The following is a 12780-nucleotide window of genomic DNA, read 5'->3' as shown; positions in this document are numbered from 1 at the left end:
GGAGGGGCGGGAGAAGGGAGGGCGCCGCCGCCGCCGCCATGTTTGTTAAGGGCAACAACCGGGGCGGCCTTGCTCCGCCCGCGCCGCGGCGCCGGGAGAGGCGGAGGAGGAAGCGAACGAAGGGGAGGGAGCGGAGAGGCGGGAGGGCGGCGGTTCTGCCCGCGGCAGCGCTGGCGGAGCGGCGGGAAAGCCGAGGGCCAACCTCTTCCTCTGCCCGGCACAAAGATGGCGTCGCCCCGAGGGGCGGCCCTGAGGCGGGCGTGGGCGGGGCTTGGCAGGGCGTGGTCCCGGTGTCACCTGGGTGGGCGGGGCTTAACAGGGCGTGGTCCGCTTGTCACCTGAGTGGGTGTGGCTTGGGTGCGCATGGCTGGGTGTCACCTGAGTGGGCGGAGCTTGGCAGGTCTGACCCCTTTGTTACCTGGTGGCTTCATCAGGGCAGAACCCATTGTTACCCGGGTGTAACCCATTGTTAATAGGGTGTGGCCTGTTGGCCCCTGAGTGGGCGGGGCTTAACAAGGCGTGGCCATTGTCACCTGGGTGGATGGGACTGACCAGCTGTTTCCTCCCTCCTCCCCCAGCACCTGTCCCTGTGTCCCCCCAGTTTGACCCCCCCTCCAATTCCAGTTGCACCCCCCGAGGGGCTCAGCCGTGTTCCCCCGTCCCTGCAGCCCCCCAAGGACAGGCTCCTCCCAGGATCAGCTCCTCCTTTATTGGCAACCCCGGGACAGGGCCGTGTCCCCCCCTGCAGCCCCCCAAGGACAGGCTCCTCCCAGGATCAGCTCCTCCTTTATTGGCAACCCCGGGACAGGGCCGTGTCCCCCGTCCTGCTGTCCCCCCGCAGTCAGGTCACCACGTCCCCCCGTCCCCCTACACGTGGGTCTCCCGCACCAGCAGCTCCGCGGTGGCTCCGGGCTCGGGGGGGTCCCAGGAGGGGCTCCCCTCCCCCTCCAACCTCTCTGGCAGCGCCCGGGAAGCTCCAGCCTTGTCCAGGGGCTCGTCCCCGGGGCTCCTGCCCCCCGGGGGGAACCCCGAGGGCGCGTTCCTCACGATGTCCCACCACAGCACCCCCGGGGGCCGCTGCCTCTGCCGGGTGGGCCCTGCCGGGAATGGGGGGTCAGGGAGGGGGTGCAGGGATGGGACCCCCCCACGCCGGGTCATGGCTCCCCCCCAGGCTCACCTGGCAGGGAGCTGAGCAGGACCCCCACCCCCACCGTGCTGAGGGTCCCCAGCGCCCCGTAGTACAGGTAGGACATGGAGTAGAAGTCACCCAGGATGGCCGGTCTGTGGGGGGACACGGGGACAGTGGTGTGACGTCACAGCCAGCGGGGACGGTGGCGTGACGTCACAACGGACAGGGAAAGGGGCGTGACATCAAAAGGAACAAAGGAAGAAGTGTGACATCATAAGGGATGAGGGAAGCAGTGTGACATCATAAGGGACAAGGGAAGCAGTGTGACATCATAAGGGATGAGGGAAGCAGTGTGACGTCATAAGGGACAAAGGAAGCAGTGTGACATCATAAGGGATGAGGGAAGCAGTGTGACATCATAAGGGACAAGGGAAGCAGTGTGACATCATAAGGGATGGGGAAAGTGCTGTGACGTCACAGGGGAAGCAATGTGACGTCATAAGGAAAGTGGTGTGACATCATAAGGAACAGGGACAGCAGTGGGACACCGAAAGGGACAAAGTAGGCACAGTGATGTCATAAGGAATGACGGAAAGCATCCTGACATCCCAAGGACAGCAGTGTGACGTCAGAAGAACAGGGACAGCAGTGTGACGTCACACGGGACAGGGAAAGCACTGTGACACCACAACAAGCCACCCACCTCCCCAGCCACCCCCCGGCCACCCCCTCTCACCGTGTGGGCTCGGGGGGGTGCCCGGGGGGGCCGAGGGGCGCGGGCAGGGCGGTGCCGTTGGCGTCGGTGCCATTGCGGGGGGGGCAGAGGGTGTCGAAGCTGGGCAGGACCCCCATGGTGGCCGCGCTGGGGGGGTACAGGGTGGCCCCCACGGCCACCCAGAGGGACAGGGCAAAGCCAGCGGCCAGGCCCCCCAGGACACCCTGCGGCACAGGAGGGGGGTCTGCACGGCCCAGGGGGGGCTGGAATGGACCCAGAGACACCCCTCCCAAAATCCCCCTCCAGACTCACAGCCAGGCTGCAGAGCGGCAGGACCCCAGAACCCCCCGCCCCAAAATCCACCCACCTCTCAAAATCCCCAGGCTCACAGCAGGAACATGCCCAGGACCCAGAGTGCCCCCCCCAAAAAAATTCCCACTCCCCAAAATGCTCCCCCAGGCACGGTTCTGCTGCAGAGCTGCAGGATGCAGAACCCCTCCCCTCCCCAAAATCCCCCCGCCCAAAATTCCCCCTTCCAAAATCCCTGGACTCGGAGCAGGAACATGGCCAAGACCACAGAGTGAACCCCGCTGAAAATTCCCCCTCCCCAAAATCCTCCCCCCTACTCCTGGCCATGCTGGAGAGCATGTCCCCAAAATCCCCCTCCCCAAAATCCCCCCGAGCCCCCCCCTCCCTTCACAGCCGTGCTACAGAAGGGCAGGGACACAGCCAGGACCCCAGAGAGCCCCCCCCTCCCCAAAATCCCCCCCCAAATCCCCCCCACTCACGGCCGTGCTGCAGAAGGGCAGGAACATGCCCAGGACAAAAGCCCCCAGCAAGGGGCCGCTGATCACCCCCATCACCGTGAAGGAGCCCTGGGGGGGGGCACAGCTCCGGTGGGGGGGCTCAGGAGCGCTCAGGGGGGCCTCGGGGGGAGCAGGGGGGTGTTTGGCTCTGCCCCAGCCCCTCCACCTCGAGGGCTCTCCGGGTGCCAGCGGCGCGTGGCCGAGTCCTGCCCGGCCGGGCAGAGCCAGCACGGGGGGGCTGGGGGGGCTCGGGGGGGGTTTTGGGGTGGGTTAAGGGTGACCTCGGCCCCCCCACTCGGGGCTGGGGTCAGAAGGGGGGGGTGTCTCACCTGCAGGACGCCCCCCCCCAGCAGAGAGGACAGAGCTGCCACCGTGATGCACGAGGTGCCGTAGGTGAGAGCTGTGGGGAGACGGGAGAGGGTCGGGATGGGGTGGGATGGGATGGGAGGGGTGGGATATGGTGGGATGGGATGGGATGGGATGGGATGGGATGGGATGGGATGGGATGGGATGGGATGGGATGGGATGGGATGGGATGGGACGGCATGTCCCGGGGGGGGGGGGGGTAGCGTGGCAGGGCCTGGCACAGCACAGCACATGCCAGGCTGGGGTGGCAGGGCCTGGCCGGGGGCACTCACAGAGCCCCTTGGAGATGAGCGTGAGCTTCCTGGGGGACAGCGAGGGCAGCCGCGGCTTCACGAAATCCTCCACGGTGACGGCGGCCATGGCGTTGATGGAGGTGGAGGCCGTGCTGGGGGCGGGGGGCATCGCTCAGCCCTGACTCCCACGGGGGGAGCAGGGGGGGCACCCCCTCCCCTGGGGACCCCCGTGCTCACCTGAGGGTCCCACTGTAGGCACAGGCCAGGAACAGCCCCGGCACCCCCGGGGTGGTCTCGAAGATGTCCAGGACCAGGTAGGGCATGTACTGCAGGGGGAGGGGGCTGCAGGACCCCGGGGCAGGACCCCAGGGGACCTGAACACCCTCTTCTACCCCGCTGCCCTCAGGGGGTGCTCAGAGGAGCAGGATCCCAGGGGATCCCAAGACCCCCTCTGACCCCCTCACCCTCCCACCCTCCTGCCTTGGGGGGTCCTCGAGGGGCTGGCATGAGGGGGACCACAATGCCCCCTTCAACACCCTCGTCCTCCCACCCTGTTGCCCCCGGGGGTCCTGGAGGGGCCGGTACCTGGTCGGGGGCAGCGATGGCACCGGTCAGGAGGGGGTCACAGTCCTTGTAGAGGGCAAACATGACGAGGCCACAGGCGACCGCGCTGGAGACGATGCAGAACAGCCCCACTTGATTCACCAGCAGCGCCCTGTGAGCACGGGGAGGGGGGTGAGGAGGGGGCCCCGCTGGGTGTGGGGGCCGGGCAGGGCTGCAGGGGCTGTGCAGGGGTGCCAGGTTCACACAGGGTCTGTTCAGGGGTGTATGGGGGTTCATATAGGGCCCGTGTAGGGTCTGTGCAGGGGCACAGGGTCCATGTAGGGGTACAGGCACCAGTCTGCCTTAGGGGACAAACTCACAGAGCGGGATCCAGACCATCCCAGCCCCCCTGGACTCACATCTTGGCCTCCCTCTCGGTCCTGCAGGCCACGTAGCGCTGCACTTGGGCCTGGTTGACGCCGTACATGGAGAGCCAGACCAGGGTCCCGCCCAGCAGGAAGGTCCACACCGTGTACCGGCTCCGCGGGTCCGGGTTGAAGCTGGGCACGGTGGCACAGTGCCAGGGTGAGGGGTGGGCTGGGCTGGCACCAACACCCCCCCGGCGCCCTGGGGTGAGGGGTGAGTGGGGCTGATATCAACCCCTAAGCACCTCAGGGCAGGGGGAGCGGGGTCTGCACACCACAGGGTGGGGGGACTCACTGACCCCTGAGGAGGGGTCTGCACACCACAGGGTGGGGGGACTCACTCTCCAAAGTTTATCCTGGAGCTGTTGGCAGCGATGCCCAGCACCTTGGCAGGACCCCCCACCAGCAGAGACCCCCGGATGATGACGGCGATGAAGCCCGAGAGCATGACAAAGACCTGGAAGACGTCGGTCCAGATGACAGCCTTCATCCCACCCTGCGCCAGACAGAGCTGATGGTGACCACTGGGGACCCCCAGGGCCACCGGGACCCCCCCGGGGGCTCGCCCACTCACGATGGTGGTGTAGAAGGTGCAGATGACCCCGGTGGAGAGCAGGGAGGCCCAGATGTCCAGCCCGGTCACTGGAGGGGAAGGGACGGTGCTGAGCAGAGCCCCGGGTGAAATGTCACCTGTGGTGGGACAGGGCCGGGGTGTCCCCAGCGCAGGGACGGGGACAGGGACACGCCGGGGAGCAGCCCCACACACACACACCTTGGTTGAGGATCAGGGCGGGGGCGTAGATGACGATCCCCGTGTAGAGCATCTGCAGGAAGGGGAGAGGGGGGTCAGCACCGCGTCCCACCGGCACCGCGGGGACGGGGACGGAGCGTGACGGCGCTGGGAAAACACTGCGGTTTTCACTCAAAACAGGGCTCCCGCCGGGAGCTGCGCGCTCGGAGCCAGGGAAAACACGAGCACGGGACCCAAGGACGCTCCCCAGGGGCTCAGGGCAGCGCCGGCACGGCCGGGTCCGAGCCCCTCCCCGCATCCCCCCGTCCCCATCCCAGCCCCGCACCGCCGGCACGCACCGTGGCCACCACGTACTGCAGAGTCCCGCAGAGCCGGACGCTCCTGCTGAACCGCCGCTCCAGGTACTGGGCAGGGACAAGGACACGGAGCACGTCGGGGCCATCCCGGCAGCGGGATCCCCGTGTGCCCCCCCAGCCCCCTGCCCACCTCGTAGGTGCTGGTGAGCCCCAGGCGGTAGAAGACGGGCAGGAAGAGCTGGGCGGTGAGCAGGGCGTTGATGAGCTGTGCCATGCACATCCAGAGGAATTTGGCGCCGTACCGGAACGCCTCCGCCGGCACTCCCAGCACCTGGATGGCCGACATGAAGCTGGCGGAGAGCGAGAGCCCCACGGGCAGCGCCGACATGCGCCGGCCCCCCGTGAAAAAGTCCTCCGAGGTTTTCTGGCCGCCCCTGGCGAGGCCGTGGAAGAGCCCGATGCCCGTGGAGACGAGCAGCATCAGCCCGAAGACTCCGTAGTCCCAGAGGCTGAAGGTGAGACGCTCCGGAGCCCGGATCTCCGGGCTCCCCGTCGGGGCCGGCATGGCCGTGGCGAGGGGGGAGCCCCAAACCGGGCAACCACGGGAGGACGGAGACACGGGGACACAGCACCTGCAGGCCGGGACGCGGAGACACCGCTGGAGGGTGAGAAAATTCCTTGGAATTATTGCTCAACACCTCGTGCGGGAAGGAGGGAGCGCGGATTGGGGAGCAGGGCCCTGCCCCGCCCTGTTCCCTTCACACCCGTCCCGGGCCAGGTCTGTGCCAAGGGCTGCGAAGGGCAGAGCTGCACGAGGGACAACCCGAATTTGGCGTGGGAATTACCTCGATACCTCCCGGTCTGCAGCCACGAGAGGCAGCGCCTGGTCCAGCTGCTCCGGGGAAGCGTCGGCACCCAAAGGACACGTCCTGGAGGGAGGGAAGGAGGGGAGGGAGCGACCCCTCCCCAACCGGCCCAAACAAGGAGGGGCAGAGCCTCCGGCAGAGCCAAATTTATCTCCAGCCGAGGGAGGGGGAAAAACAAACCCGAAGGAAACCTTTACCCAGAGAAAAGCAGGTTGTTTGCAGGCAGCTGCCTGCGGAGCGGGACGGACCGGCTGCCGAGGCTGAGGAGCGGAGCGGGGGCTGCCCGGGGGTCCCGGGGGGGCCCGGTGGGTCCCAGAGGCTGCTGCGACGTCCTCGGAGGGCGCGGAGGGAAGGCTGTGCCTCGAGCTGCTCCAGCCCGTGGGGCGGGGGGACGGCGGGAGGCAGGTTCAGGCCGTCGGGGAGGGACCCTCAGTGGGGAGGACGGAGCCGTAGTCGGGGGCCGTGGCCATAACCCCTTCCCTGCCGTGCCCCCGGCTCTGCTCACAGCCCCGGCGGTGCCACCACATCCAGACCCCGGAGGGAGCCGGGCACTGACTCCCGGGAGCACGGGCACAACTCTGGCTCTGGGATTTGACGTGGCACCAGGCGTGGGGCTGGCCCGGCTTCCTCGTTCCCTGGCACAAACACCGCTTTGTCGCGCCTGGCCCTCTGACAGGTTTGGGGATTTCCACCTCTCTGCCCTAAGCCCCAGGGCTGAGGTCAGATTTGGGACTGATTTGGCACATCAGAGCCCTGATGTGGGGACGGAGCTGATGCAGGGGCACAGATTCCTCTGGTGGGTCACCATCGAGGCACGGTCCCCTCCAAGGTGTCACCACTGGGGCACCGTCCCCTCTGAGGCATCACTGAAAGGCCACCATCCCCTCCAAAGCATCACCACAAGGGCACTGTCACCTCTGAGGCACCACCAGGAGGTCACTGTCCCCTCCAAAGCATCATCGTGGGGGTATTGTCCCCTCTGACGTGTCACCACAGGGGCATTGTCACCTCCAAGGTGTCACCACGGGGTCACTGTCACTTCCAAGGTGTCACCAGAGGGGGACCATTCCCTCCGTGGGGCAGAGGAGGGTCCCTGGGCCCTGCCTCCAGCCCTGGTGACACTGTCCCCATCACCTGTCCCCGGGGGCCAGGGCAGGGCAGGATCCCTTCCCTGCCTCGCCCCGGCGGTGCTTCCTCCCCGAGCTGGTTGGAGCAGCTCCAGGGGAAAAACGCCAAGATTTGGCCACATCCTGCAGCAGGTACGTGTGACACCACACGGCACCGGGCCCGGCACACGCCCAGCACCGCGATGGCACCCAGGGCACGACAGGGGAGAGGGGACAGGGCCGTCACTGGGGCACTGAGGGTCCCAGCAAGGGGGTGCAGGATGGGGGCAGGCAGCACCCAGGCCCTCACCCTGGGAAGGGATGTCCTGGGAAGGGATGCCCTGGCAGAGCATCACCTACCCCTGTGGTACCCACAGCACCAGGACAGGGGTCTATTGGGGTGCCCGGGGTGTGCCCAGGCTCCCTGCCCATCACTCCACCCCGTCCCTGCACCCTGGGGTGTCGCCCCTGGTCCCCCCTCCCCTGCCAGGAAGCCACGTGCCAGGGAGGCCTCGGGCAGGAAGGAAGTCACCCGGGGGACTTTTTGCCTCTCTCCTTCACTCGCAGCCACCTACGCACCTCCAGAGCCCCGGCCTGGCGGCACACCCTGCCCGGGACCCCTCCTGGGCACGGCAGAGGTACCACACGGGCACGGGGGGCTCAGGGGGATGGAGCCGAGCCCTCCCTGCAGGATGGGGCAGAGCAGGAGCGGCCGTGGGACAGGGTGGGAGGGGGGTTATCCCACCTCAGGACTCAGCTTCCCCTTCGTCCCTCCCAGGAGGGGCCGATCCCAGCCCCGGGGGTGCCGCGGGTTCGATCGCGGGGTTTAACCCCGGGGAGGATGAGGAGGGAAAGGCAGGGAAGGGGAGCTGTGGGGCCGGGGTGTCACTCTGAGCCCCCCTTTTCCCCCTCAGCGCCCGCCATGGCCCCGCTGGGCGAGGACACGCCGCTGATCGGGGGCCGCTCCTGCAGCCTCTCCTCGGCCGAGCCCGGCAAGACCGGCACCCTGCGGGTGCTCCTGTACCCCCGGGCACCCACCCCACGCAGCCCCCCCGGCGCCCTCACCTTCAGCTGCGGCGAGTTCACGGCCGAGGAGCTCTGTGTGCGCGCGGCCAAGGCCTGCGGTGAGCCCGGGGTGCCAACCCTGGGGCTGGGCAGCAGCTCAGGGTGCCCACTGTGGGGCTGGGCAGCAGCTCGGGGTGCCATCCATGGGGCTGGGCAGCAGCTCGGGGTGCCCACTGTGGGGCTGGGCAGCAGCTCGGGGTGCCATCCATGGGGCTGGGCAGCAGCTCGGGGTGCCCACTATGGGGCTGGGCAGCAGCTCGGGGTGCCAACCCTGGGGCTGGGCAGCAGCTCGAGGTGCCATCCATGGGGCTGGGCAGCAGCTCGGGGTGCCATCCTTGGGGCTGGGCAGCAGCTCGGGGTGCCCACTGTGGGGCTGGGCAGCAGCTCGGGGTGCTGACCGTGGGGCTGGGCAGCAGCTCGGGGTGCCGACTGTGGGGCTGGGCAGCCAGCCACGGGCACGGGATCCTGGCTGTGGGCTCAGGTTACTGGCCATGGGCTCTGGTTCGGGGCTGTGGGCTCAGGGTACTGGCCGTGGGATGGTGGTCCCAGCCCTGGGATGGTGGCCCCGTGCCCGTCCTGGCTGGGGGTCCCAGCCCCACCCTCCGCCCCCAGGCGTGCTGCCCGTGTGCCACCCGCTCTTTGCCCTGGCCACGGAGGATCTGAGCTGCTGGTTCCCCCCCAACCACCTCTTCACCGTGGACGAGTCCAGCAGCCAGGTCGTGGTGTACAGGATCAGGTACAGCCCCAGCACGGCCCCCTGGGACCCTCTGGTGGGTTCTGTGCTCCGGGGGACGCGGTGCTGAGACCCCCCCACCGGCCCCGTCAGGTTCTTCTTCCCCAACTGGTGTGGGCTGGGACAGTCCCACCGCTTCCAGCTGCTGAATGACCGGGCCAGCCCCGTCCTGGACTACCCTGTCATCGATTACCTGTTCGCCCAGGTGAGCCCTGTCAGGTGGCACCTCTGTCTCCGACTCCTGGTACCACAGGTGGGGTCCTGTGTGGCTTCTCAGGTGTGTGGTACGTGTTGACCTCAGTGCAGTGATGCCTTCATCACCCTGGGCAGTGCCATCCTCCTCCTCCTCCTCCAGCACCCACAGGTCCCTGCAGGATGTGAATCCTCTTACCTGGCTCACCTGGAGCTGCTCGTGGGGCACCCCAGGTTGCTGACATGGGGGTCACTGTGTCCCCTGGGTGGTCCCTGCCCCAGGGACAGAGCTGGGGAAGCAGCAGGAAACCAGAGCCCAGGGTGGGATGTGACTCACACGGGCACTGGGACAGGGGGACAGTGTGTGGTGCCACAGACTGGGGGTCCTGTGGTGCCTCAGGTGCCCTGGCACTGCAGGAGGTGGGAGAACCCCCCCAAACCCTCGTGTTCCCCCCAGTCCCGCAGTGACTTCGTCGAGGGCCGCGTGGCCGTGGGGCTGAGCCTGCCCACGCAGGAGGAGTGCCTGGGCCTGGCCCTGCTGGACATGCTGCGCATCGCCAAGGAGGAGAGGCAGAGCCCCGACCAGGTCTGCAGCCACGTCAGGTGAGCTGGGGGCACAGTGGGGCACTCACGGGACAGCCTGGCAACCACTGGGACAGCCTGGCATCCATGGGGACAGCCTGGCATCCACTGGGACAGCCTGGCACCTCTGGGTACAGTGACACCCATGGGGAGAGCCTGGCATCCATGGGGACAGTCCAACACCCACGGGGAACACCTGGCATCCCTGGGGAACACCTGGCATCCTTGGGGAACACCTGGCATCCCTGAGGACACCCCGTCACCCGCCTGTGCCTCCCGTCCCCGGCAGCTACAAGTCCTGCATCCCGGAGCCGCTGCGGAGCCAGATCCAGCAGCACAACTTCCTCACCCGCAAGCGCATCCGGCGCCGCTTCAGCAAATCCCTGCGGAAGCTCGGGGGCTGCCAGACCGACGGACCCCACCTGAAGCTCAAGTACCTGCTGGACCTGGAGCGGCTGCAGCGCCGCCGGGCCGAGGAGAGTTTCCGTGTCCGCTCCCCCGGGTCCCCCGCGGGCATCACCATCCACGTGGCCGGGGAGAGCGGCGTGTCCTGGAGCTGCGGCGGCTCCGAGGTGCCGGGGTGGAGCGGGGGGGCTGCGGCGGGGGTCCCGCGGTGGGATGGGGTGGGGGGACGCGGCTGTCACGCCGCCTGTCACCCCGCAGAACCGCCAGCACTTCTGCGACTTCCCCGACATCGCCGACATCAGCATCAAGCAGGCGGGCGGGGAGGGCGGCCCCGCGGAGACCCGGCTCGTCACCCTCACCAAGGCGGACAACCGCGTGCTGGTGAGCCGCGGGGGTGGGCTGGGGAGCCCCCCGGGGGGCTGGGGGGCTGGGGAGCTGACCCCCTCCTCCCCACCCTGCCCCAGGAGGTGGAGTTCCCCACGCTGCGGGAGGCTCGTTCCTTCGTGGCTCTCATCGACGGCTACTACCGCCTGACGGCGGACGCCCAGCACTACTTCTGCAAGGAGGTGGCCCCCCCCCGGCTCCTGGAGGACGTGGAGAACCAGTGCCACGGGCCCATCAGGTGGGTGCCGGGACCCCCCCTCGCCAACCCCAACCCGCAGGTGACAGGGGAAGGGGTCACCCGGGGGGAGCCACGGGGGCGGGGGGGACCGGCCCCCAGCCCCCTCACTGAGGAGGGGGGGACACGGCGGGGAGGGGGGGGCAGTGGGGGTCCCGGGGGGGGGTCCCCGAGCGAGGTCCACCCCCAGCCCTGCCTTTCACAGCGCCGAGTTCGCCGTGACCAAGCTGAAGGCGGCCGGGAGCCCCCCGGGGCTGTACCTGCTGCGCCGCAGCCCCCAGGACTTCGACAGTTACCTGCTGACCGTCTGCGTCCAGGTGAGACCCCCCCTGCACCGGGGGCTCCGGGGGTCCGGGGCAGTGGGGGTCCCGTCACCGGGAGAGAGGGAAACACCGACCTGGTGCCTGCTGGGACGGTGCCACCCGCGGTGGGACGGGCACAGCCCCGGGGCTGCCGCAGGCACCAACAGGGCAGGAGGGGTTTGGGGGGCTCTGGGGGGGGTCCCCACTCTGCTGATCCCGACTGATCCCCCCACAGACCCGCTCCGGGCAGGACTACAGGCGGTGCCAGATCCGCAGGGACGAGGAGGGACACTTCTGGCTGTCGGGGGTGTCGCGGAGGTTCTGCAGCCTGCGGGAGCTGCTGGGCACCTACGGGCACCGGGGGCTGCAGGCAGAGGGGGCCCGGATGCACCTGGGGGCCTGCTGCCCACCCCGCCCCAAAGGTGACACGGGGGACGTCGCAGAGAGGGTGCTGTGAGGTCACAGATTGGGCTGTGACATCACAGAGCGGGCTGGGAGGTCCCAGGGCGACCCATGACATCATAGAGGGGATGGTGTGACAGCACACAGCTGCTGTGGGACACCGAAAAGTGAGTTGTGTGAGGTCACAGAGCGGGCTGTGACATCATAGAGGGGGGCTGTGTGACATCACAGGGTAGGCTGTGTGATGTCACAGAGCAGGCTGTGAGGTCACAGGCCAGACCATGATGTCACAGCGGGACCTGTGTGATCTCATAGCTGCTGTGTGACATCACAGAGCAGGCTGTGTGATGTCACAGGATGGACCATGACATCACAGGGGGGCCTGTGTGACCTCACAGCTGCTGTGTGACATCACAGAGAAGCCGTGTGACGTCACAGAGCAGCTGTGTGAGGTCACCAGGGGGGTGCCCCCTGCCCTGACCCCCCTCACGGCCTGTCCCCCCCCCAGAGAAGTCCAACCTGCTGATCGTTCGGAGCGGGGCCCCCCCGCCCCCCGGCTCCCCCCCGGCCCCCCGGCGCCGCAGCCTCCACCAGATGATGTTCCACAAGATCGACCCCCAGAGCCTGACACGGGTACGGGGGGCCCAGGGCGGTGGGTCGGGGGGGGCACAGGGACAGGGACCCCCAGGACCATCCCCCTGTCCCGGCAGGGCGAGAGCCTCGGCCAGGGCTCCTTCACCCAGATCTACAAGGGCGTCAAGCGGGACCAGGAGGAGCAGGAGGAGGGGGACGGGCCCCGCCAGACCACCGTGGTGCTCAAGGTCATGGACAGCAGCCACCGCAACTGCTCCGAGGTGAGGGGGGGCACCGGGGGATGGGGGGTGTCCCCAGGAGCCCCCCCTGAGCCGCCTGTCCCGCTCCCAGTCCTTCCTGGAGGCAGCCAGCACCATGAGCCAGCTCTCCCACAAGCACCTGGTCCTGCTGCACGGCGTCAGCCTCGGGAAGGACAGTGAGTGTCCGGGGGAGCACAGGGAGTGCCCGGGGGGAGCACAGGGAGTGCCCAGGGGGGCACAGGGAGTGCTCAGGGGGCACAGGGAGTGCCTGGGGGGAGCACAGGGAGTGCCCGGGGGAGCACAGGGAGTGCTCAGGGGGCACAGGGAGTGCCTGGGGGGAGCACAGGGAGTGCCCGGGGGAGCACAGGGAGTGCTCAGGGGGCACAGGGAGTGCCTGGGGGGAGCACAGGG

The 12780-nt window shown here is 68.4% G+C and overlaps 3 protein-coding genes across 3 annotated transcripts in view; 1 reads left to right on the top strand and 2 right to left on the bottom strand.

Moving 5' to 3' along the window:
* Positions 1-12780, bottom strand: part of CCDC124 (coiled-coil domain containing 124) — a 22151-nt gene that overhangs the window by 7233 nt on the left and 2138 nt on the right. The window lies entirely within an intron of this gene.
* SLC5A5 (solute carrier family 5 member 5) lies at positions 386-5996 on the bottom strand. The gene is made up of 14 exons (XM_017834488.1): positions 5455-5996; positions 5307-5372; positions 4990-5041; positions 4792-4859; positions 4559-4713; positions 4212-4352; positions 3835-3964; positions 3487-3575; positions 3289-3401; positions 2980-3050; positions 2633-2719; positions 1866-2068; positions 1178-1281; positions 386-425 (listed from the first exon to the last, which is right to left on the bottom strand). The coding sequence occupies exons 1-14, from the start codon at positions 5827-5829 to the stop codon at positions 415-417; spliced, it is 1665 nt and encodes a 554-aa protein (XP_017689977.1). The 5' UTR covers positions 5830-5996; the 3' UTR covers positions 386-414.
* The window catches only part of JAK3 (Janus kinase 3), a 10141-nt gene continuing 5519 nt past the window's right edge, over positions 8159-12780 (top strand). Inside the window, exons 1-12 of the mRNA XM_017834337.1 lie at positions 8159-8360; positions 8914-9037; positions 9128-9239; positions 9684-9829; positions 10098-10380; positions 10472-10594; positions 10678-10835; positions 11038-11149; positions 11370-11556; positions 12045-12169; positions 12247-12390; positions 12461-12592. Of these exons, the coding sequence (XP_017689826.1) occupies positions 8159-8360; positions 8914-9037; positions 9128-9239; positions 9684-9829; positions 10098-10380; positions 10472-10594; positions 10678-10835; positions 11038-11149; positions 11370-11556; positions 12045-12169; positions 12247-12390; positions 12461-12592 (1848 nt within the window). The remainder of the gene's footprint in view (positions 8361-8913; positions 9038-9127; positions 9240-9683; positions 9830-10097; positions 10381-10471; positions 10595-10677; positions 10836-11037; positions 11150-11369; positions 11557-12044; positions 12170-12246; positions 12391-12460; positions 12593-12780) is intronic.

Source organism: Lepidothrix coronata, unplaced genomic scaffold (assembly GCF_001604755.1).
Source record: "Lepidothrix coronata isolate B3197 unplaced genomic scaffold, Lepidothrix_coronata-1.0 Scaffold233, whole genome shotgun sequence".
Lineage (NCBI taxonomy): Eukaryota > Metazoa > Chordata > Aves > Passeriformes > Pipridae > Lepidothrix > Lepidothrix coronata.
This window is presented reverse-complemented; position numbering and strand designations above follow the sequence as displayed.